General features: G+C 45.3%; 1 protein-coding gene across 1 annotated transcript in view; it reads left to right on the top strand.

Moving 5' to 3' along the window:
• Positions 1–26,292, top strand: part of LOC134906534 (disintegrin and metalloproteinase domain-containing protein 10-like) — a 286,183-nt gene that overhangs the window by 17,061 nt on the left and 242,830 nt on the right. Inside the window, exon 2 of the mRNA XM_063914722.1 lies at positions 2,139–2,289. Coding sequence (XP_063770792.1) covers positions 2,139–2,289 — 151 coding nt within the window. The remainder of the gene's footprint in view (positions 1–2,138; positions 2,290–26,292) is intronic.

The following is a 26,292-nucleotide window of genomic DNA, read 5'->3' on the forward strand; positions in this document are numbered from 1 at the left end:
CTTATCCGTATGGTTACTCAGAAGTCGGATGGTGTAACCGACAGTTGTGTCTGTGTACACAAGCAGCGGATCTGCAAAGTTGCAAGTGGGCATCTCAGCACAAATCCCAGCGGCTGCAACATTTACATATTTCCGCACAGTATCTACATACAAAAATGCAGCAGCAGCGGTTTTTTTTAACTAATTTAAATCTCAGATGGCATAACTATTGGGATTGTCTGCATAAAATAAAGAATTCTTGGTAAAATATGATTTATATAGCAGCCATTCCCAATTGACCACTTAATCAAACTTTTCTCCATACTTATAGATCCAATTTTCGATAACAGGCTAAGAATATTCTCCTTATATTGTAAACCATAGTTGTTAGTAGTGAATGTGCTTAAATATTACATATTTGTTACTTTCCAAAGATAGGGCCAGATGCATCTTCGCTTGGAAAGTGATAAAATGGAGAGTTAAAAAGTACCAGCCAATCAGCTCCTAACTGACATTTTTCAAACACAGCCTGTGAGATGGCAGTTAGGAGCCGATTGGCTGGTGCCTTTTCACTCTCCATTTTATCACTTTCCAAGCATTGATGCATCTAGCTCATAGTTTCTCATTTCGGGGATTATGAATAGGTAATGCCTCTGATGTGGCATAGTTTATTTCGTAACCTGATAGAATAGGAAAGGGTTAACAATACATTATCTGGATGATTGGTCAACAGTGAAAAAGTCAGCAAGCAATAGGCTAACACCAAATGTTCAACATTCATATGGTCGACATGATAATGGTCGACACATGAAAAGGAGATTTGTGGAATTTTTTTCATACTTTACTATCCACGTGGACTACAATTCAGAATAGTAACCTGGGAGCGAAGCGAGCTATGCGAGGGGATGCGGTGTACAAATTGGGAGTCCACGTGCTGAAAGGAACAGTTTGACACCAAAAAAAATTAAACAGCCATGGCGACCTTTTCATGAGTCGACCATTTCCATGTCAACCCTGTTGAACTTTCCACCATGTTGACCTTGTCCAGGTCAACCATGGTGTCGACTTAGACATTGTTGACCTTCTGACTATCGACCCATTGATCCATAACCAAGCAATGTATTGGCTCATGGTTGGACAATCCATGATTTGGTACATGGCAGACAAGGGTGTACAGATGATTTAAATCAGCAGGAGCAGGGAGGCACTATGGGTCTAATTCATGTTTATATGGAACTGCACAGACACAAGGAAGCTGTTGTGCAATTCCGTTCAAATAAAATACAAATTAATCTGTAGGAAATAGATGCCTCCTGCATGTATTTGCAAGATCCGAGTGCTTCGTCTGAGGATACAGCCACAGATCACCATGGCAACCATTGGTCGTGATTCACAATGTTTTTAAGTACTGGAGCCGGACACCGGGGTCCAGTAAGTCTGCGCCCATTAACGCAGACCCTGGACCCGTCATACATTTAAAACGTCTGTAACGACCCATTTTGAAGAATGGTGCCGCGTGCCACCCCCCAAATGCCGCAGTATGTCAATTATGCTGCAGCTGACGGGTGCAACCGATATCGCAAATTCCATTTTGCATATGCGCATACCTGCTCATACATCTGCGCAGAGTCCACACCATCGGATCTGTACGTAAACCATCAGGTATACATACAAATCTGAATTAGGCCCTTAGCCTTATTCCGGTTCAAAGTTTGGAACAGTAATTTATCAGATAGCAAGGGTCAGGCAAAGCAAGATTGGGTATTATTGAAAGTTCTGTACATGGTAATCAATATGCAAGTGATCAGATGCAAGAGATGTCAGGTCAGTAATCCACGTCAAGGTCAGTAGACAGAGGACATTTACAGGAGCATGCCGTACAGTCGTGGTACAAGTAACACTGGCAATCACTTAGCACTGACCCTACTTTATAGTACTAGTGGTTGGAGTTCCATAAAGCTGGAGACTCACCCTCGGTAAGATCTTCCTCCTCTCAGCCTTTTACTGTTCATGCAAATAGATGAAGACAAAACATTAAAACATCAGACAGTATTTTCAGGTTTAGTTTCCTTTTAATATGATACATTATGGAATTAGGGAAAATTAGGGATGATATATATTGTGAAGCATGTAACTTGTATACGTATTTCATTTTACAGGAGGCCAGTGTGACATAACCAGACCATTCCTAAAGTATTATGAGACCCTGTCATATGATAGGGATAGACTCCTTCAACATCACCAGAGATCAAAAAGAGCGACAAATGAAGAGGAAAGAATAATATATCTAGAGCTTTTTGCATACAACAGGTAACACCTGGGGATAATATGGTGAGCAGCTCTATACAATTTGTGCACTTAAAAAAGGGTGTGCTTTTGTAAATTGTAAACCCAAAATTTGTGTTGTTTGCTTACAACTGCACAGGTATATACTCTAAATCTCAAGGAGTACCTAATGAACATATGACAAGGGCGGTCATTCCGACCTGATCGCATGCTAGGTTTTTTCGCTGCGATGCGATCAGGTCCGAACTGCGCATGCATATGCACTGCAATGCGCAGGCGCGTAGTACGGGTGCAAAGTGGATCGCTGCTGAGCGATGGATTTTCCGAAGAATCCATTCGCACAGCCGATCGCAAGGAGATTGACAGGAAGAGGGCGTTTGTGGGTGTCATCTGACCGTTTTCTGGGAGTGTTTGGAAAAACGCAGGCATGTCCAAGCATTTGCAGGGCGGGTGTCTGATGTCAATTTCTGGTCCCGGACAGGCTGAAGTGATCACAGCGGCTGAGTAAGTTCTGAGCTACTCAGAAACTGCAGAAAACTTTTTTGTACCGCTCGGCTGCACATGCGATCTCACACTTGCAAAGCAAACATACACTCCCCTATAGGTGGCGACTATCTGTTCGCAGCGCTGCAAAAAATAGCTAGTGCGCGATCAACTCAGAATGACCCCCAATATTTGTTAGAAACCCACATTTATTTATTTTTTTCCAAGCAAAAAATTATAAAAAATTCATAGTAAATCCAACAAACATTTATATACAGGTTGAGTATCCCTTATCCAAAATGCTTGGAACCAGAAGTATTTTGGATATCGGATTTTTCCGTATTTTGGAATAATTGCATACCATAATGAGATATCATGGTGATGGGACCTAAGTCTAAGCACAGAATGCATTTATGTTTCATATACACCTTATACACACAGCCTGAAGGTCATTATAGCCAGTATTTTTTGTAACTTTGTGCTTTGAACAAAGTGTATCTACAGTCACACAATTCATTTATGTTTCATATACACCTTATACACACAGCCTGAAGGTCATTCAATACAATATTTTTAATAACTTTGTGTATTAAACAAAGTTTGTGTACATTGAGCCGTCAAAAAACAAAGGTTTCACTATCTCACCCTCACTCAAAAAAGTCCGTATTTCGGAACATTCCGTATTTTGGGATATTTGGATATGGGATACTCAACCTATATCATATTTAAATATTATAGTCTCCTGAACATTTTTAAATAGAATCATTTTGAACAACCTGAAGAAACTTTCGTGGTCATTCCGAGTTGTTCGCTCGGTAATTTTCTTCGCATCGCAGCGATTTTCCGCTAATTGCACATGCGCAATGTTCGCACTGCGACTGCGCCAAGTAAATTTGCTATGAAGATTTGTATTTTACTCACGGCATTACAAGGTTTTTTCTTCGTTCTGGTGATCGTAATGTGATTGACTGGAAGTAGGTGTTTCTGGGCGGAAACTGGCCGTTTTATGGGAGTGTGTGAAAAAACGCTACAGTTTCTGGGAAAAACGCGGGAGTGGCTGGAGAAACGGAGGAGTGTCTGGGCGAATGCTGGGTGTGTTTGTGACGTCAAACCAGGAACGAAACTGACTGAACTGATCGCAGTGGCAGAGTAAGTCTCGAGCTACTTAGAAACTGCAAAGAAATTTCTATTCGCAATTTTGAGAATCTTTCGTTTGCAATATTGCTAAGCTTAGATTCACTCCCAGTAGGCGACGGCTTAGCGTGTGCAATGCTGCTAAAAGCAGCTTGCGAGCGAACAACTCGGAATGACCACCTTTGCTTTTGGTTCTTCCCACACCTACGTTCTCACATTCTCATCACTAATAGACCCTACACATTAGGCGATTTCACTGAACAATATGAACGTTGTCGTTCTTTAATGAACGAGAACTCGTTCATAACGTTCAGTGTGTAGGCACCAACGATGAACAATGCAGGGCCACGCATCATTCATCGTTGGTGCTAGGTCACCTAAGGGCCCTACATGACAGGCGACCCAGTGGCGGGGGGGAAGGGGAGTGACGGAGGGAGTGAGGTTTCTTCACTCCCCCCGTCACCCGGCCCCATAGTAATGCATGCAAATATGGACAAGATTGCCCATATTTGTCTGCATGTATAAGCGACCCGTCACCAACGATGAATGAGCATGGGGCCGCGCATCATTCATCATTGGTGCCTACACACTGAACGATATGAACGAGTTCTCGTTTATTAATGAATGAGTACGTTCATGTCATTCAGTGAAATCACCTAATGTGTAGGGCCTATTATACATGCAGGCCAATATGGACAATCTCGTCCATATTAGCATGCATTGCTATGGGGTTAGGTGATGTGGGGAGTAAAGGAACTTCACTCCCTCCGTTACTCCCCCCCCCACCGCCTGGTCGCCTGTCAGCCATATCGGCCGTCGGGCACCTCAGCGGCATATCGCCTAATGTGTAGGACCCTTTACAGAAACACCATGTTATGTTGCGGCTTGGAAGATTCCTTTGAACGTCCTTGTGCACTAGCAGTAGGAACTTCTGTTACTCCTCTGTCTACTTTCTTTAGCCTAGCCACAGCAGAATTGCACCTTTTGATCATTATTTTTAACCAATACTGTTTAATGAATGCAATATTATCATTCATGTACACATGTGTTTACTACTAGTCTATAATGTAGCCTAAACTATGTTACAGTATGTTATGCATTATGGGCCTCATGCAGACCTGGGAGCAAAGTAAAAAAGAGTAGCAAATTTGTGCCTTGGTTAGGTTAAAAGGGGTCCTAAATATCATTGACAATGGATGCGCTAAAAAGTAAGGAATCAAAGGGGCAATTTCTCAAAAAACTCTTTTTTGGACAATAAGAGCCTGCCCTGCCAAGGCAGGTAAGAGGGATGTCCTAGCGGGACAAACGATTAAATTGCGTTCCATCTGCGGCCTAGAATAGCAGCAGCAGATCTCCGGGATTGCTGGGCAAGGTCTCCCATGTAAAGCCGCCTGTACACAGTGCTATGCATTTACATTACACTTAAGTATCCTACCTGTCTCTGAGACAGCGTCAGTTGAGAAATTGTGTACATATTGCACGAGTAGTCGGCTATATCCTCCGGTCTTTGCACCGTGCTGTGATATACTAGTCCAATGTAGCTTTATTGTGTGTGCCTGTACTGCTGTGTGGTTTCACTTTCAGTGTTTTTCAGCTACTGTATATCTATCACTATATTCGATACCCTGGGCTAGGTGCGTCTGAGTTAAGTAATATAGGTGGTCATTCCGAGTTGATCGCTCGCTGCCGATTTTCGCAGTGCAGCGATTAAGTAAAAAAATTGCAAAAATGCGCATGCGCTAAGTACTTTCACACAAAACTTTGCAGATTTACACAAGCTCGAGCGACGTTTTTTCATCGCTCGAGTGATCGTAGTGTGATTGACAGGAAGTGGGTGTTTCTGTGCGGAAACTGGACGTTTTCAGGGAGTGTGCTAAAAAAACGCAGGCGTGCCTGGAAAAAACGCAGGAGTGGCTGGAGAAACGGGGGAGTGGCTGGCCGAACGCAAGGCGTGTTTGTGACGCCAAACCAGGAACTAAACGGACTGAGGTGATCGCAGTCTAGGAGTAGGTCTGGAGCTACTCAGAAACTGCAGTAAATTATTTAGTAGCAGTTCTGCTAATCTTTCGTTCGCTATTCTGCTAAGCTAAGATACACTCCCAGAGGGCGGCGGCCTAGCGTGTGCAATGCTGCTAAAAGCAGCTAGCGAGCGAACAACTCAGAATGACCACCATAGTTGTACACAGTGTTTATCCATGCATTAGTATATTATCTGTGTCAGAGTCACGCTATACCTTATCTGTTCATTCCACAGAATATTGTTATTTGTCTGGCAATATATCGTACTGTGCAAGTCCAATTGTTTACATTGTGCAATGTCTAACAAAAAGGGCGGCAAATCAGCAGAAGCTCCTGCATCATTCAGAGCATGCTCCGCGGATTTATCAGAGGAGGAATTATTACATGATGGTTTCTGTACTGCTTATCATGTGTCTCTAAGTCAGTCCGCAGCCCTTGCATAGGCAGGAGCAGGGGTGTATCTAGGGGTCTAAGCGCCCCTGACAAAGTAAGGGACTGGCACCTCCCCCACTCCCCCTCCTATATTCTAAATAAGTATGGTGCGGCGCCAAACATAAAGTAGTGTGGCCTCATGGGGATAGGGCGTGTCCACACATTAGTACCAATTCAAATTACGCAACACAGTAATGCAACCTTATTCATATTACACTACAAAGTAGTGTCCTCTATTCTGCGTTATTCCACACAGTAGTCCCTGCTATTCACATTACACAGCTTTGAAGTGCCCCTTACTCACAATACACAACATAGTAGTCCCCTTAATCACGTCTGGAATGCTGGGAATTAGGAGTTAGGGAATTTGAGATTTGTGATGAAGGGGGCAGAGATATGAATAGGTCCAGCCATTATACTAGTGTGTATATTATATATAGTGGCATTCAGGCTTGGACTGGCCCACAGGGGTACAGGGGAAACCACCGGTGGGCCCCACTGCCTGGGGGCCCACCTCCTGCTCTAAGGATCAGGTTCCAGACTGTGCACTTGAATTATACATTATACATATGTTACCTTATACTGGACTATGGTGTATTTTCTACATGAAAATGCTGTTATTAATCTGTTATTAATCTGGTACATTCTCATGCACGCAGCAGCTGAATTTACTGTATATATTTATGAAGGGGCCCTGACTAATGGTTAGTCAAACCAATGAGGTGGCAGGCCACACCTCTAAACATGGGCCCCTACCACTACATTCCCCCGGTGGGCCCTACATGCCCCAGTCCGACACTGGTGGCATTGCACTCAGAGGGACCTAACCTTTTCAGTGGCACTGCACTAAGAACGAATCATTCTCCAGGACACTACATTCATGATCAGCAGCAGCAGCCGGTCCCCGATCAGCAGTAGCCTGTCCCCAATTGGGGGAGGGGAAAGGAAGGGGGAAGGTTTGAGGCACTGGTAAGATGAGGGGGAGAGACACAGATATGGTGAGGTGTAGAGGCACAGATGGAGAGGGGGGACATAAGATGAGGGGGGCAGAGGCACAGATAAATGTAGAAGGTACAGCGTCACATATAATGAAGGGGTGGCAGATGCACATATAAATGGAGGGGGGTACAAGTATAGATAATGGAGAGGTGGACGTGGAAGAGGCACAGATAAAGGAGTAAGGGAAGATGCACTTATAATGGAAGGGGGCAAGAGAACAGATAATGGTGTGTAGAAGAGGCTCAGATAAAGGAGTGGGGCAGATGCACTGATAATGGATGGGGGCAAGAGAACAGATAATGGTGTGTAGAAGAGGCACAGATACAGGAGTGGCGGCAGATGCACTGATAATGGAAGGGAGCAAGAGAACAGATAATGGTGTGTAGAAGAGGCACAGATACAGGAGTGGCGGCAGATGCACTGATAATGGAAGGGAGCAAGAGAACAGATAATGGTGTGTAGAAGAGGCACAGATACAGGAGTGGCGGCAGATGCACTGATAATGGAAGGGAGCAAGAGAACTGATAATGGTGTGTAGAAGAGGCACAGATACAGGAGTGGCGGCAGATGCACTGATAATGGAAGGGAGCAAGAGAACAGATAATGGTGTGTGGAAGAGGCACAGATACAGGAGTGGCGGCAGATGCACTGATAATGGAAGGGAGCAAGAGAACAGATAATGGTGTGTGGAAGAGGCACAGATACAGGAGTGGCGGCAGATGCACTGATAATGGAAGGGAGCAAGAGAACAGATAATGGTGTGTAGAAGAGGCACAGATACAGGAGTGGCGGCAGATGCACTGATAATGGAAGGGAGCAAGAGAACAGATAATGGTGTGTAGAAGAGGCACAGATACAGGAGTGGCGGCAGATGCACTGATAATGGAAGGGAGCAAGAGAACAGATAATGGTGTGTGGAAGAGGCACAGATACAGGAGTGGCGGCAGATGCACTGATAATGGAAGGGAGCAAGAGAACAGATAATGGTGTGTGGAAGAGGCACAGATACAGGAGTGGCGGCAGATGCACTGATAATGGAAGGGAGCAAGAGAACAGATAATGGTGTGTAGAAGAGGCACAGATGTGGAGAGAGAAAGTGGCACAAATGGGGAAATTCTTATTGCCTCTATTACTTTCTAAATTATCTGGCCATTGGAAGAACAGAGGAAGAGAGCCGGAGAGGGAGAAAGAGGAGAAAGTAAAACTGGTCTGGACTGCAGCCCCCTGAGAGAGAGAGAGAGAGAGAGAGGTCCCAGCTCACATTCCCCGTGCCTCCATATCAATGTGGCTCAAATGGAGACTCTGATCCTAGCTGCTGCAAACGGCTCCTGTGGAAAGTCCCTTCTGCACGTGGCGGAAGTCCCTGAAGACACGGCAGGAGACGGGGAGGGGACAGAGCATACAGAGGAGTGACAGCTGCAGCGTTGCCCATTGTAATCAAAGTATATTAGTAGAAGTGTGTATAGCAGAGAAGGAGTCAGGCACAGTGCTACTTTTATACCTTACAGTGGGCAGTGCTGCAATGATGCATACATAGGCGGGCAATGCGGGTGGCGGATGGTGAGCAGTGCTGAACATTAATCCATCCCTGGCTACGGGTGACACCGCCAGGCGGCACCTCCCCCCCCCCCCCCCTTGACCGACGCCCCTGGCGAGTGCCATCCTGGCCAATAGCTAGATACGCCCCTGGTCAGAAGCCACTGCCCTGCTGGGTACTTTGGTGGAACACTTTGCGCCCCCTATGGGGCCACCTGTGACATTACCCCCACAAATTTTCCCCATGGTAAGCCCGCCTTGGGCGGAAAATTTGTCTAACCAACTGCAACAACTAAATCAGTCGTTGGTTAGGCAGAAAACTGCCTCGGGTCACACACATGTCCCTGGTTCATCTAAGCGGGTTGCTTCCATCTCTCAATCTACAAACCTCTCTGAGGTCTCCTCTGACGAGGAGGGGGAGCATGCAGTCCTGTCTGACACTGACTCCTGTGTTGCAGACAAGGACGCTTCCTTAATGGTAGATGTCCCTGCCCTGATAAATGCTATTTGGCATATTCTCCAAATCACTGATGAGGAGGATTCCACTACAGTGGCAATGAAAACTGACAAGTTTAAACAGCAGAAAAGGAGATTTATGGTAAGAACTTACCTTTGTTAAATCTCTTTCTGCGAGGTACACTGGATTCCACAGGGAATAACATCGGGGTGTAGAGTAGGATCTTGATCCAAGACACCAACAGGCTAAAGCTTTGACTGTCCCAGGATGCCTTGCACTTCCTTCTCTATAACTCCGCCTTCGTGCACAGGAGCTCAGTTTTGTTAACCAGTCCAATGCAGTAGCAGGTAGAAAAGAGACAATAACAGTTAGTAGCCACACAGAACCACATTCTCACGAAAGGAGAAGGTACCAGCGGCTAATGCCATACAAACCCAAAGAAGCTAAGTGCGTCAGGGTGGGCGCCCCTGTGGAATCCAGTGTACCTCGCAGAAAGAGATTTAACAAAGGTAAGTTCTTACCATAAATCTCCTTTTGTGCAGCGGGGTACACTAAATTCCACAGGGAATAACATCGGGATGTCCTAAAGCAGTTTCTCATTGGAGGGGATGCACTATAGCGGGCGCAAGAACCCGACGTCCAAAGGAAGTGTCAAAGTCGAAAAATATTGTAGTACACACACCACGTACTAACACACACACATGCCCGCTGCGCGTGCACTTGTTCCGCCGTGCGTGCACATATCCGCAATTTGCGTATGATCGCTCCCGCAGTCCTGCGCGTGGTATGGGTATTTACGGTAGAGTTTGTGAGCGCATAGAGGGTTATCAAAACATTACATATTTAATCCAAATAGTGCACATTGTACACATAGCTCCCCTGCACCACATCAGCAAGTATCAACAGTTTAAATGATTCCAGGACTAAGGGATTCGCCCTTTGCATGATAGGAAGGGACAGACTAAGGTTATAAGGTGATGTCTAGTATCCAGCTGTAGGGTATTTTAAGGGTAACATTCCGGTGTTGGTTAGAGGAAGAGCGCATGTTCCTGCGTATAGTTATGTGCAGAAGTAGAATATAGATATAAACTGTATTTACTGTATATTATGTATGCGGCGGGAATCCAGAGGAGACCACCCACAAGAGCAGTTGAGAAAGACATCGCCCACCTTTTCAAATCAACCTATGACCTCTCCTGTAATGTAAAGATGCATCTCTGTGTCCAATGGACAAAGGGATTACAGTATCCATTGTATTGCTTTTGGAAGTAGTGTATAAAAAGCCTGTTGCTGCCTGGCCGGTCAGAAGACTCTTAACGCTATCTAGCTGATTAGCGGAGGACTGGACCAGGAAGCGCATTCGAATATTCTCACGTATGTACATTGACTGTAGCCATTTACTCTGTTGTATTGTAGTGTATAAATTGTATTGTTATCCCCTTCCAGATATATACGCTGAGGTGTCGGAGCCCAGTGTTTAACTACAAGTCGGTGTTGTGTCCTCTTTTCCCTGCTAGGGTTTAAAGCGTATTACATTACCTAACTGTATAAGGTTTAAAAGTGTATTGATAAGGTGTGTACGCTCTGCGGGTACTTTGTACCGTCAGCGCTACATAAGGTTTTAGGTGTAACATCATTGCAGTGCTTTGCTGCATAAGGTTTAGAGTGTAATAATATCATTGCATTGCATTACTAATAAGGTTTAAAGTATATCAAGAGTGTGTACGCGCTGTGTGTACTTTGTACCCCCAGCACGGCGTTTGTACGCTAAGTCCGTACACGGTACGGGACTCTGTACGCAAATAGCGTACAAAGTACGTATAGTGCATATTAAGTCTAGCGGCCGCAGCGGCTCCATGGTAAAAGTGTGTTTAAAGGTATAACTTTATGGTTTAAGATAATATCGACATTATCAATTGGGGGCATCGTCCGATTTTTCCTCATACCCGCAGCCTAGCAGGTTAAAGCAGACTTTATCTATCAGAAAACGGCGGAAGGGTATCCTACGTGAATCTTTTCCTGGCCGTAGAATACACTGGAAACCCTAAGTTATTGCTGATTAGATGGCGTCTACTCTGCATGGTTTGTAGGGATGCTGGTGGGACCCGGAAAGTAAATACGCAAAGCTATTCATTTTTTTTTTTTTAAAGGTCTGTGAATTTCTATTTTGGCGCCAAATGCGCACACAACAAAAGCATACACCTGTACTTTGTATTTGTATACCTGCTCGCATTGTTGCCATAAGTACTGATTACTAGATTCATTTAGACCTGTACGGAGAAATTTGTTGCTATTTAGTTAAAATATAGAATAAATATTAAGGAAGTAAACGTAAAACACAAATACAGTCTGGCCTAGTTAAACAGGTTTATACAGAAAGAAACTGTTGTGTTAAGTAAACGATTATAGGTAATATCGCTTACATTTATAGAAGTGTGGGATTTGTACTATTGCGGACGTACGGTTTTTGTACACGTGTCTCGGACAAAGTACGGGACTGCGTACGCAACGTAAAGACATACGCATGGTCGCGTGTTTATGCAACGTGCGTAAGAGTACGACCGCTAAGTACAAATTATACAATAGCATTGTTTAGTTTAGGGGCGGAACAGTAGCCACGCTACAATAGCACAAATTGCTCGGTTTCCAAAATTTCGTTTAAATAAAACCTTTTCTACTGTATTACCTCTGGGGAAGGCTATCAGTTAACAGGAAAGGATATTTTTCTGATCAGAAAACTATAGAGTGTTAGTGTGGGCTGTAAAAAGGTGTGAATGTATTGAACCCCGCTTGGTAAACTCGGTGAACTCGGTGAAACTCGGTGAACTTGGTGAGCACGGTCTAGGTGAACACGTGCAACGGAGTGTGACAAAGCTTTGTGAAGTTATTGTTTTCTTGATATTACACTCCGGCTGTTTTGGAGCACAGTGTGAAGACTCCAGTGATCCTACAACTTATAGATAGCAAGTGTCTATAAGCGGTACAATTGGACCGCACGGTTGTGTGAGCAATACGTGGCGCAACGTGATACAAAGTTTTGCATATTTGTGTGTAAATCTCGTCATCATACGCGTTGTGTAAAGCACATGCAAGCGTGATTTGTGTAAACATTGTCTTTTAGGCAGATATTCACTGGGTACGGTAAGTTACTCCTAAAGGCCCAGGGGATATAGGCCGAAGTAGGGCCTGCAATGGCTACACGTGTCTGCTAAAGAGGGCGGATCCGTGGTACTCGGAGCAGAAGAAGTTAGTGGAAGAACTTTGAGGACTTCCACCGTTAGACTACTGTGTTTGGAGCATTTTAGGAAATTTTCCCGTGTTAAAAAGGTCCACAATAGGAGCCAAGTGCACAACACAGGGACGTTCCTCAGTCAGGGTTCAGACAGCAGAATTGAGACCCAGGGGGTCAGCTCGGTTGGTAATGTGGGGGAAGTATGGTACCCACACTGAGACCTTTTGTGATGAATGGACACGAATGACTGTGGGGGATAAAGCATCATTTCCTGGGATAGGTAGTTTTGAACCAGAGGTATTGCAGAATTTAAGGAGTAGGATATGTCTAATAAAATCCAGAAAACAAAGGATTAGACATACAGATTGTTTAAATTTATGGCAGCAAGAGGGCGATATGCAAAGGGAACTAGATTATGCAGCAGGTTCCAAACCTAGCAGGAAAATGATGGCAACCGCACCACCACCACCACCGTATATTGTAGGGGAGAAAGTGGCTACAGACAATGGCATATTGGTAACTGATAAGAGTATAGTTGATAAATGTACTAATGCTAACCCGTGCAAGTTGTATCCCATTTTAAACTTTCCTCAGGACTGTGAGCAAGAAGATGAGTCCAGCACGATATCGGCACTCTCTCTAGCAGCCACCATACAGAACACTCAGGTGGGCACGGCCCAACCAGTAAGATCAGTTTTAAGGCCCCCTAGCGGAGGGATAAGTGAGGTCGTGTCCACAGGTAAGTACGGTACCATACATTATGCAAAGACAATAGCACCTCAGATTGTGGAGTCAACTCAGAATGACGTAATTGAATTAAATCCTGTCAATTGGAAGACTGACGCTCAGGGAGTCACTCCCATCAGGAACATTGCTATGCATTGTCCCTGGTCCCGGACAGAATTGAGGACAATTATGTCTGAATTTCCCGATCCCAGAAAGGATCTAGTCGCATGCCAGGGGTTTATTAAAGAATTAGGTAACGCCACCGAACCCACAAACAAAGATTGGCGAACAGTGCTACGAGTATGTTTACCTTCCAATATTGACCCTGCAAAATTCATTACTGATTGTAAATTAGATGCAGAAGTACCTCTCACTGATGAGTACACTCAGGAGAATGTACGACAGATCAATCTGCAATTAGGAGTATATTTCCCTACTGTTGTCAAATGGAATAAAATCTTTTCCATAAGACAAAAAGAAGGTGAAATGGCATCTGAATATTTCCACCGGGCACTGCAGGAAATGGCTAGATACACTGGGATCGAGGACATTAAGGACAATGTACATCACAGGGAGGTTGCTGTGTCAGTATTAATGGACGGGTTAAAAGAGACATTAAGAACAAGGGTACAAACCACTCTACCTAACTGGAGAGGTATCTCGGTGGCTGCATTAAGAGAGTCCGCTATCAAGCACGATCGGAACGTCATTAAGCACAGGGAGTCACAGGGGGATAAGCTGATGACAGTAAGTATAAATGCCCTTACATCCAAACCGCATCAGCCAAAACCCCAGACCCCTGATGGTAAGTCGCATGTAGTAGTATGCTATAACTGCTGGAAGGAAGGACATTTTGCATGGAACTGCAGTTATAAAGGCACACATAAGGTATATCGACCCCCTAGACCAGGATATGAACCACATTATAATACACATAATAGGGATCAGGGATCGCATAGGAGAAGTTATGAGCCACATGCAGGGGAAACAAGGAGGTACCCACCTAGGAGGGACTGGCAGACCTCTGAAAATTCTCAGCTACCCCCCTCACATATTGTAGCTGCCAGCGCGCTGCGGGAGGGTCACAATATACAATAGGGGTTGGGCCACACCTGTAGTCTGCAGCCAGTGAAGTTGATTGCTAGCCTTGGTAGTGAACCTGAGGTCACAGTTGATGTAGCTGGTAGATCACTACCTTTTCTTGTAGATACAGGGGTGGCCAGGTCAGTGTTAAATTCAACGGTAGGTATGAAAACCATGGGTAAAACAATTTCGGCAATGGGAGTAACAGGAGTAGTACAATACTACCCTTTGAGTAGACCTGCGGAAATTACGATAGGGCCTTTGCAGACCAAGCATTCCTTTTTGTTAGCTGCATCGGCTCCGACTAATCTACTGGGGAGAGATCTATTGTGTAAAATGGGGTGTGTCATATATTGTACTCCTGAGGGTGTCTTCTTGGATATACCCGAGAATCACGTTCAGGAAGTGCAGGATATGTTAGACACCCCACAAAGGCTAATGTCACACTCTGCTGGTATAGACAGGTGCCCATCCAAGGTGGAGGAAATTATCTCACAAATACCGGGATCCCTCTGGACCAAAGATGGACAAGACACTGGATTGATGGTGAATATAGCTTCCGTAGTAGTGCAGATAAAAGATGGTAGGATAGCTCCAAAAATCCCACAGTATCCTCTGAAGCAAGAGGTGGAATTAGGAGTGTAACCAGTCATAGAGCGCTTGCTACAACAGGGCATCCTAGATAGGACATCCAGCACTGCCAATAGTCCCATCTTCCCTGTGAAAAAGAGTGGGGGGAGGGGTTACAGGCTAGTGCAGGATCTAAGAGGGATAAACAAAATAGTTGAGAGCCAATTCCCAGTAGTGCCAAATCCAGCTGTCATCCTAATGCAAATTCCCCCTACTGCAAAATTTTGCACTGTCATTGACCTCTGTTCTGCTTTCTTTTCTGTCCCTCTGCACCCTGACAGCCAATACCTGTTTGCATTCACATACAGGGAAGTACAGTACACCTGGACTCGCCTAACCCAAGGTTTCATTGACAGCCCAAGTATTTTCTCCCAGGCTTTGCATGACTGTTTACAATCCTTTCAACCTGAGAGCAGATCAGTATTAATACAGTATGTAGATGACTTACTGCTGTGTTAATGATTCACTCGAATCGTCCTTGAAAGACACGAAACAGCTTCTATTTCACCTTTCTAATACGAGACACAAGGTTTCAAAAGATAAGTTGCAGTTGTGCCAGACCAGGGTAAAATATTTGGGACATTGCTTGATGCAAGGCCTTAGACACCTTACCGCTGATAGAATATAGGCGATTCGCGACATGACTCTGCCACAAACCCAGCAACAAATCCGCACTTTTCTTGGAATGTGTGGGTACTGCCGAAACTGGATCCCAGGGTTCTCCATACTGGCTTTACCTTTGCAAGAAATGGTCTCTTCAAACAAACCAGATTGGATCTCGCACACAGATGAGTCCGAACTAGCATTTGAGAGACTCAAACAGTGCCTATCACAGGCACCTGCATTAGGCATGCCAGATTATGGGAAACCCTTTGAATTGTACGGTACGGAAAGTGCTGGGTGTGTGACAGGTGTCCTAACACAGAGACATGGTGATGCCAGCAGGCTGGTAGCTTACTACAGTGCACAGTTGGACACCGTAGCGTGGTCTCTCCCCACATGCTTGCGAAGTGTTGCAGCGATAGCTTTGCTAGTGAGTAAAAGCGAAGACGTAGTGTTAGGACACAACCTGACAGTCCATACGCCTCATGCAGTGTCAGCCTTGCTGAACTCCGCTCAATTCAGACATGTCTCATCAGCGCGGTTTACAAGGTGGGAATTAGCACTAATGGCCCCTGTAAACATCACCATAAAGAGATGCACCGCACTAAATCCTGCAACTTATCTGCCGGGTGTGCCTGGACAGGCACAAAGGGTGGAGGATGAGAATGATGGTGAAGGAGGATTTAGTGCAGATACTGACACGCATGATTGTATGGAGTATCTGAACCAGACTTTCACCGCGAGACCTGACATTAGTGACAACCCACTGGAAGGCGTATATTTTACTTTTTACACTGATGGTAGTTGCCACAGACAGACGGACTCGGGAAACTTGTGTACTGGATACGCAGTCGTAGATGACAGAGGTATCATAGAAGCTGAACCCCTGGGCCCACCGCACTCAGCACAAGTTGCTGAGCTGGTCGCCTTAACCAGAGCGTGTGAATTGGCCAAGGGTAAGTCAGCCAATATATATACAGATTCTAGGTATGCCTTTGGAGTAGTGCATGATTTCGGGGCCCTATGGCACCTCAGAAATTTCATGACGGCAGCTGGCACACCTGTAGCGCATGCATCCCACATAAAAAGGCTTCTAACAGCGATACAAGAACCAGACAGAGTGGCTGTTATCAAGTGCAAAGCACATACTTACAACCAAGATCCAATCTCACTTGGTAACAGCCGGGCAGACGAAGCTGCTAAATCAGCAGCCAGCACCCCCATACAAACAGATATCACATCACTGATGATATTCAACACCATCAACACACAAAAATTAAGTGAAATGCAAAATTTGTGTTCCCCACAGGAAAAGGCGGTCTGGAGGTCAAAGGGATATGGCCAGGAGTCCTCAGGACTCTGCACAGGTGGACAGGGTAAGCCAGTGGCCCCCAGAGCATATCTTCCAAGCTTAGCTGAGGCGGCACACGGTCTGACTCATCTGGGTAAAGAGGGTATGTGTAAGCTGGTGAGACCCTACTGGTGTGCGCCAGGATTCTCTTCTCATGCGGGTAAGAGTGCAATGACATGTCTTATTTGCTTGAGGAAGAATATTGGAAAGTCAATACCAACAGAACCATCCCATATCCCGCCGACAGACGGCCCTTTTCAGGTAATACAGATTGATTTCATACAGTTACCACCCTGCAGGAATTTAAAATATGTGTTAGTCTGTATTGATGTGTTTTCCAATTGGGTAGAAGCGTTCCCTGCTGCCACAAATACTGCTATGTTCACTGCAAAGAAAATTGTGCAGGAATTTGTGTGTAGATATGGTATCCCTAGAATAATTGAAAGCGATAGGGGTACCCATTTTACAGGTGAAGTCTTTCAGGTTATGTGCAAACTGATGGGAATTAATAGCAAGCTGTACACTCCGTACCGCCCACAGGCGAGTGCGAAGGTGGAGAGAGTGAACAGCACTATTAAGAACAAGCTGAGCAAAGTGATGGCTGAAACTGGATTGTTGTGGCCAGAAGCTTTGCCACTAGTATTGTACAGCATCAGAACCACTCCCAGGTCCCCCCTTAACCTATCACCCTTTGAGATTCTTTTTGGTCGACAGCCCCATGTAATGATAGACCCCCAGGATGATTTGAAATGCAATAACGAAGTGACTGTAAAAATATTTGGGTAAGATGAGCCAGCAGCTGAGGAATCAAAACAAAAATCTAAAGCTGGTGATTCCTGACCTACCGAACAGTAATTGTCATGACATTGAACCTGGGGATTATGTAATGATTCAAAATTTTCTACGCTCAGGTTGCCCCATTGACAGGTGGGAAAGACCGTACCAAGTCTTACTAACCAGCACGACAGCATTTAAGGTTGCCGAAAGAGAGACTTGGGTCCACTCGTCCCACTGTAAGAAGTCGCTAACCCAGAGAGAACCTGTGACAAAGAGCAGAGTGTAGAGAACATCGTATCACTGGAGTGTCTGTTCCGGGAAGGTTGAGAGGCAGGACTGTTGTCACGGCACCTGAGCGCGGAGAACAACAAGACCAAGAGGCGGTTGTCGTACCAGTTTTCTTTTTTATTATTTTCTCCATCTCCCACTACCCTCCTTCTCTCCTTCCCTTTTCCTCCCCCTTCTTGTTTCCTTTCTCTTCCCTTAACAAGATGGACTTACCCCAAGAGACTGCATTCCGGGTTTTCCTGTTAACCCTGTTGTTGACCAGAACAGTCTGTTTCGGTGAGAGTCCCAGAGAGGTCGAGAAAGGATCTGGAATGGGTTCTGATGGCGAGGACGGATTTGTAGAATTCCAAGAGCAACACATCACTCGAGCAAAGGCGAGTATCAGAAAACGATCTGGTAGTCAGGGAGCTCGGAGACACTGTGAAGGGTTATTGGCTGAGGAAAATTGCATTTGTAAGAATTGTGAGAACATAGTTGAGGATGGGTGCATCCAGAGATGTCAGTCCAGCCTTAATATCAACATGGACCGTCATCCATTGAGTGATTACCACTCACTAGTGGGTAAGGTTTTAAACCAAACAGAATGCTGGGTGTGCTCACAAGTACCTCAAGGTCAGAGCAAGTCAGGATTAGTACCGTACCCTTTAGCAATAGATGAGGTACTCGAATTACGGGGTGGGAGACCGGTGGACAAGAAATTTTATATTTCTAGGCCCCCTAGTTTGAAGCTCCACCAGTATCCACCATGTAGATAGATCCTTATTATGCTTCAACATTTCCAATTTCCGAAAACCAGGAAATTGGGAGGTGACATGGAATAACCAGACCATGGCCTTTTCACACAGAGCTGATAGGATACCCATAGACTCTGAACTTGTACGCCAAATAGCCAACAGTGGAAGGTATTTTCGGTATAGGTATACTCGAGGAAGCAAGACCATGTGGGTTGGAGAAGTCTCACCAGGGTACTGTGCTCTTATCATCCAGCCGGATACTTGTACTGAACAGATGGGAGAACTAGGGATTGGGTTTTTCACTTGGAAAGTTTGTAATATGGTAATGTCATATTCTGTCCCATATGTTCTCCCCGATGATGCCTATTTCATATGTGGGAGGAAGGCGTATAAGTGGCTTGCCCCGAACTCAGAGGGATTGTGTTATGTTGGAAGAGTGTTGCCAGAGGTCATGACCATAACCCATGATAAGATGAAAGATGTTCACCGCAGTGCTCAGGCTCCTTATACTCATACTCACTATGAACACATCGTCAAGAGACACCTCATAGATAGGACAGAGCACGTAGCCTCTGATTTGATCCACGAATCCACCGGGATTCAATTCCTTCTCGCATTAGACATCACCCGTACTGCCAGAGGAATTATAAATTATAGGTATATCCATGCGCTAGCGAACTTGATAGATAATATCACTGAGATGTATGACGACACCTTCAGGTATACGGGTAGGCAGTTGCAAGCTTACAAGACAGAACTGATCCTGCATTGGATGGTCCTCAATTATATCACAGCCATGACGGGTGGGTACTGTGTCACTTTGGCAACTCAATATGGTGTGAAGTGCTGCACATATATTACAAACAGCACTGACGACCCCACAGAGATTATCGATCAAAAGATGGATGATATATTGCAGTTGAAGTGGGAGTTCCGAAGGAGACACAACCTTACCCTTACCCCTGTGGGTAATGAGCTGACCGGCTGGGTCTCATGGTTGAACCCACGAAATTGGTTCTCAGGATTAGGAGAATGGGCTCAAAATGTTATTATGAGTGTAGGAAAGTTTCTCCTTTGTATCCTGGGAGTCGTCATAATTTTTGGTTTGATATTTAGGTGTGTTCGAATTCTGATGCGGCGCAAGCATGGCACAAAATTGATGAGTTTAAGGAGCGGGGGCATTGTTACAGCAGCCGATTTAATTTATGACCCATCCATATAGACAGTGTTATGATAAGGATTGCAAATGAATTCCATGGCCCGTTTCTTTCACCCATTTTTCCTTTGTCTCCCCCTTTGCCCAGATACACCGATCCGGAAAAGACATCGACTACACCCAAGAATGATTACGAAAATGTTATGTGAATGTATTTTAGATATGTGTCTTATTTTAATTTCTACAAACTTCAGTTAGTGACACACATAGTCGACAGGTGATATCCATATATATTAGCACTCACATATGTTCCCCCTCCATGTATCATCAACTAAATGTGCACCCCATTTGTTGGAACAAGAAGCCGAAAAGAGCTCGGTAGTGTTTGTTGGCCCACTTACAGACCCTTAATACGGGATAAGAAGGATTTAATGTATACTTCGCAATACCTCGAAGCTTATCTAGAACATATACGGCACGATGATACATGCCCCTCAGACATGGATTCATACATACATGCTTTTACTATCCCACTAGGTCATACATTTCCCACCTACACCTCTCCTCCTACCATCCAATCACCTGTAGATATTGTATTGTATATTTTTCTGTTTAGTGTTTAGATAGTGGCAGTTATTGTTGACTGCCAAAGGGTGGACTGTCAAAGTCGAAAAATATTGTAATACACACACCACGTACTAACACACACACATGCCCGCTGCGAGTGCACTTGTTCCGCCGTGCGTGCACATATCCGCAATTTGCGTATGATCGCTCCCGCGGTCCTGCGCGTGGTATGGGTATTTACGGCAGAGTTTGTGAGCGCATGGAGTGTTATCAAAACATTACATATTTAATCCAAATAGTGCACATTGTACACATAGCCCCCCTGCACCACATCAGCAAGTATCAACAGTTTAAATGATTCCAGGACTAAGGGATTTCGCCTTTGCATGATAGGAAGGGACAGACTAAGGTTATAAGGTGATGTCTAGTATCCAGCTGTAGGGTATTTTAAGGGTAACATTCCGGTGTTGGTTAGAGGAAGATCGCATGTTCCTGCGTATAGTTATGTGCAGAAGTAGAATATAGATATAAACTGTATTTACTGTATATTATGTATGCGGCGGGAATCCAGAGGAGACCACCCACAAGAGCAGTTGAGAAAGACATCGCCCGCCTTTTCAAATCAACCTATGACCTCTCCTGTAATGTAAAGATGCATCTCTGACAAAGGGATTACAGTATCCATTGTATTGCTTTTGGAAGTAGTGTATAAAAAGCCTGTTGCTGCCTGGCCGGTCAGAAGACTCTTAACGCTATCTACCTGATTAGCGGAGGACTGGACCAGGAAGCGCATGCGAATATTCTCACGTATGTACATTGACTGTAGCCATTTACTCTGTTGTATTGTAGTGTATAAATTGTATTGTTATCCCCTTCCAGATATATACGCTGAGGTGTCGAAGCCCAGTGTTTAACTACAAATCGGTGTTGTGTCCTCTTTTCCCTGCTAGGGTTTAAAGCGTATTACATTACCTAACTGTATAAGGTTTAAAAGTGTATTGATAAGGTGTGTATGCTCTGCGGGTACTTTGTACCGTCAGCGCTACATAAGGTTTTAGGTGTAACATCATTGCAGTGCTTTGCTGCATAAGGTTTAGAGTGTAATAATATCATTGCATTGCATTACTAATAAGGTTTAAAGTATATCGAGAGTGTGTACGCGCTGTGTGTACTTTGTACCCCCAGCGCGGCGTTTGTACGCTAAGTCCGTACACGGTATGGGACTCTGTACGCAAATAGCGTACAAAGTACGTAGAGTGCATATTAAGTCTAGCGGCCGCAGCGGCTCCATGGTAAAAGTGTATTTAAAGGTATAGCTTTATGGTTTAAGATAATATCAACATTATCAGAAGCATCCTGGGAGGCGGAAGTATCGAAGGCATAGAAACTTATGAACGTGTTCACTGATGACCATGTAGCCGCCTTGCACAATTGTTCAAGAGTCGCACCATGGCGGGCCGCCCAAGAAGCTACAACAGACCAAGTTTAATGGGCTTTAATGGTATCAGGAGCTGGAAGGCCAACCTGTACATAAGCATAACTATTCTAATCCATCTGGCCAAGGTCTGCTTATTAGCAGGCCAGCCACATTTTTGAAAACCAAAAAAAAACAAATAGAGAGTAAGATTTTCGAACTGACTCCGTTCTTTTCACATAAATACGAAGAGCCCGTACTACATCCAAAGAGAAACTTTGGATGAAGACAGACTTTGGATGACAAACCTGGAGAAGTTAATGCCGGAACCATAATTTCTTGGTTAAGGTGAAAAGAAGACACCACCTTAGGCAGATAACCAGGGCGGGTCCGAAGAACCGCCCGGTCACGGTGAAAAATCAGGTATGGTGACCGACAGGATAAGGCACCTAAATGTGAAACCCGTCTAGCAGAGGCAAAAGCTAGCAAAACAAGACCTAAAGAGTAAGCCATTTAAGGTCCACCGACACTAGAGACTTAAAAGGAGCCTCTTGCAAGGCATCCAGAACAACCGACAAATCCCAAGGAGCCACCAGAGGAAAGTAGGGAGGTTGAATTCGTAGAACACCCTGAGTGAAGGTATGAACATCAGGCAAAGTTGCAATCTTTCTCTGAAACCAAACAGACAAGGCTGAAATATGAACCATGAGCGAGGCCAGATGCAAGCCTAAGTCCAGGCCCTGTTGTAGGCCAACAAATTGGCAGTACTGAATATGAATACGTCAACATTCTTAACAGCATACCATGTGAAGTAAGAATTCCAGACCATGTAATAAATCCGAGCCGAAGCCATCAACATAGTTTTAATGACTGTCTCAGAAAAACCCTTGGCCCTTAGGACGGAAGCTTCAAGAACCATGCCATCAAAGCCAGTCTGCCAAATCCTGGTAGACACAAGGGCCCTGAATGAGAAGGTCTGGGCATTGTGGAAGTAGAAGAGGACGCTCTATCGAGAGACCCTGTGGGTCTGAGAACCAATGCCGTCTGGGCCACACTGGAGCAAGTAGAAGCAGTATTCCTCCTTCTTGCTTAAACTTCCTTATCACCCTTGGCAGGAGTGATACTGGAGGTAACACGTACGGTAGCTGAAAGTTTCATGGAATTGCCAATGCGTCTACGAACACCGCTTGAGGATCCCTTGTTCTTGCTCCGAAGACCGGAACCTCGTGATTGTGTCGAGACACCATCAGGTCTACATCTGGTAGGCCCCACTTGTCCACTAGGAGTTGAAAAACTTCTGGTTGAAGACTCCACTCTCCGGCGTGTACGTCCTGATGACTGAGGAAGTCCTCTTCCCAGTTAAGGACTCCCGGAATGAACACTGCCGAAATGGCAGGCAGATGGCGTTCTGCCCACTGAAGTATCCTTGACACTTCCCTCAGTGCCATGCGGCTTCGAGTGCCACCTCAATGATTTATGTACGCCACAATGGTGGTGTTGTCCGACTGTACTTGAACAGGCCTGTTCTGAATCCAAGGCAGGGCTAGTGTCAGTGCCTTGAACACTGCCCGCAGTTCCAGACTGTTTATCGGGAGGAGAGATTCCTCCCTGGTCCACCTGAAGAGAGTGTTGCTCCAACACCGCGCCCCAACCCCTCAGACTGGCATCCGTCATCAGAAGGACCCAGTTGGGGATCCAGAAGGGACAACCCCCGCTCAATCGCTGATCCTGGAGCCACCAGGACAGAGACAGGCGAACCTTCGGAGTTAAGGAGATCATGTGAGTCCTGATCCGGTGGGGCAGACCGTCCCAGTTAGAGAGAATTAACTTCTGGAGAGGGCGGGAGTGAAATTGAGCGTACTCTACCATGTCGAAAGCCGATACCATGAGGCCCAGTACTTGCATCGCTGAGATAGGAAGCGTCTTATTTTGTCCTGAAGTTTCAGGACCTTTGTCCGGAGACAAAAACAACCACTGTTTGTGTGTGTCCAACAATGCTCCCAGGTGCACCATGGTCTGAGCAGGGACTAGGGAGGATTTCCTCCATTTGATGAGCCACCTATGGGCTTGTAGGAATTGGACCGTCAGTTCCTGATGACGGAGAATCTCTGGTGGGGTTGCCAGGATCAACAGATCGTCCAGATACGGTAGGATCCTGATGCCCCGACGGCGGAGGAGAGCCTTCATAACCGCCATGACCTTGGTGAAAATTCGAGGAGCCATGGTGAGATCAAAAGGTAAGACCTGAAACTGATAATGTAGGTTGCCAATAGCAAACCGCAGGTATTGCTGATGCGACATGGCAATAGGGATATGGAGAAAACAAAGGATTTTTCCCACGCACTCTGCAGGCTGTTAGTAACAAGAACTGTATACTATATAATAATAGAAAATGTAGAGCTCTATGTTACATATATTTTGCAAAAAATATGATAAGCCTCCAGGCCACTTCTTGGCCGCTCTATTACTGGAGATCACTAATACTAAGTATAAGTCCAGGGAGTGGACCCCACAAAGTCGGCTCAGGCCCAACCACCCCAGGGCAGCACACCATTGACATACTATAGTGTTAATATGTGTTAATAAGAAAGAAGCAGGAGCTATATGTTAGAAAGTGATACAAAAATGGGGGTGTTAGTAAAATACTCAAAATAGTAAAATTAGTGGAAAAATAAAAGTGTTACACAAGTGCTAAATAAATATTATGGCGTGCTGCCCCAAGGTAGCCCAGTCACACCAAACCTGGGAGGGGGGGGGGGTACCACTCCCCAAACCCACACACAGCATAATAATAATAATTACATCCACTATTGGTCATATAATTGCTTAGTGTATGGCCACATGATAATGGCACATACAAAATATATCCAGATTGAGAGCTAGTTTACCTGGAGTCACCCCTGTATCCTCCAAATGGCACTACAGGACCCAGCATGCCCTCCTAATGCTGGCTCCATCTATGCCTCTCTGAACTGCAACATATAATGGCAAACTGCTCTAATCAACCTGGTAACACTCCTCAGGTGCTGCAGGAAGGGGTTACTTCTAGACAAGAAAAACAAAAGGATTTTTCCCATGCACTCTGCGGGCTGTTAGTAACAAGAACTGTATACTATATAATAATAGAAAATGTAGAGCTCTTCGTTACATATATTTTGCAAAAAATATGATAAGCCTCCAGGCCACTTCACGGTCGCTCTATTACTGGAGGTCCCTAATACTAAGTATAAGTCCAGGGCGTGGACCCCACAAAGTCGGCTCAGGCCCAACCACCCTAGGGCAGCACACCATTGACATACTATAGTGTTAATATGTGTTAATAAGAAAGAAGCAGGAGCTATATGTTAGAAAGTAATAGAAAAATAGGGAAGGCCCACGCCGTCATGCGGTAGGCTAGTCCGTTTTGGAAGCAGGCTGACGGGCAGCCCTGTCGCATTTTGGTTTGAGCTTGGCGGGTTTGGAAGAGCGAGTCTTGTTTCGGTATGCCTGACTCTTTGCCTTACCTAGAGGCCGAAAGGCATGAAAGGAAGTACTCTTAGCCTTCGGAACTTCCTGAACTCAGGCTTCAATAGCCTTCGCCGCCCAGGCAGCTATGCACAGCCCCTGCAAGAGTGTAAATGGAGTTCAAGCAACCCTCCACACGCTTATCCATCGGTTCCTTAAGGGAGTGACAGGCAGAGCCGAGGACACTACCAGGCGTGCGACCTGAGAGTCCACCGGAGGTGGTGTTTCCCAAATTTTACTTAGCTCTGCCGCGAGGGGATAACGAGCTAGCATCTTTTTTGACAGTGCAAATTTCGTTCCTAAAGATTCTTAGGATGCCTGACGTATGTCAACCAGGTGGTCAGAATGGGGTAGAGACAATTTAGTTACTTTCTGATGTTTAAACTTATCTGGGATCTTAGAGGCAGTAGGAGGCTCCTCGTCATCCTCAATTTAGAGAATGAGCCTGATGGCCTCCAAGAATTCAGGAACATCCACTTCTGTCAGAGTTTCCCCATTTGAAGTATCTGGATCAGTGTCAGAGGGGTCAGTGTAAGCACCATCTTCATCGGAAGAAGTATCCGGTACATGTGTGGATTGTGAGGAACTAATGACCAGTTTAGAGAACCCCGTGGTCTTAGGCTGGCGAGGGTTAGCCTTTTGTTTAACCAGAGACTGATTTAATTGCTGTAACTGGGAAGACAGAGTATCTGCCCATGGCGGATTAACTGCAGGGACAATATGTGACTGTAATGGCACAGGAGGTCCCATAGGGGGCGTAAGTCTAGTTACCAGTGTAGTCAGTAAATTAGTGAAGGTAGTTCACGGCGGGACTTGATCTGCCCCTGGTGCTGCCGACTGACCTTGGAGTGCAGAGACTCCAGAACTGGAACCCTCAGCTGCTACATTTTCTTCAGGACCAT

Source organism: Pseudophryne corroboree, chromosome 1 (assembly GCF_028390025.1).
Source record: "Pseudophryne corroboree isolate aPseCor3 chromosome 1, aPseCor3.hap2, whole genome shotgun sequence".
NCBI classification, from domain to species: domain Eukaryota; kingdom Metazoa; phylum Chordata; class Amphibia; order Anura; family Myobatrachidae; genus Pseudophryne; species Pseudophryne corroboree.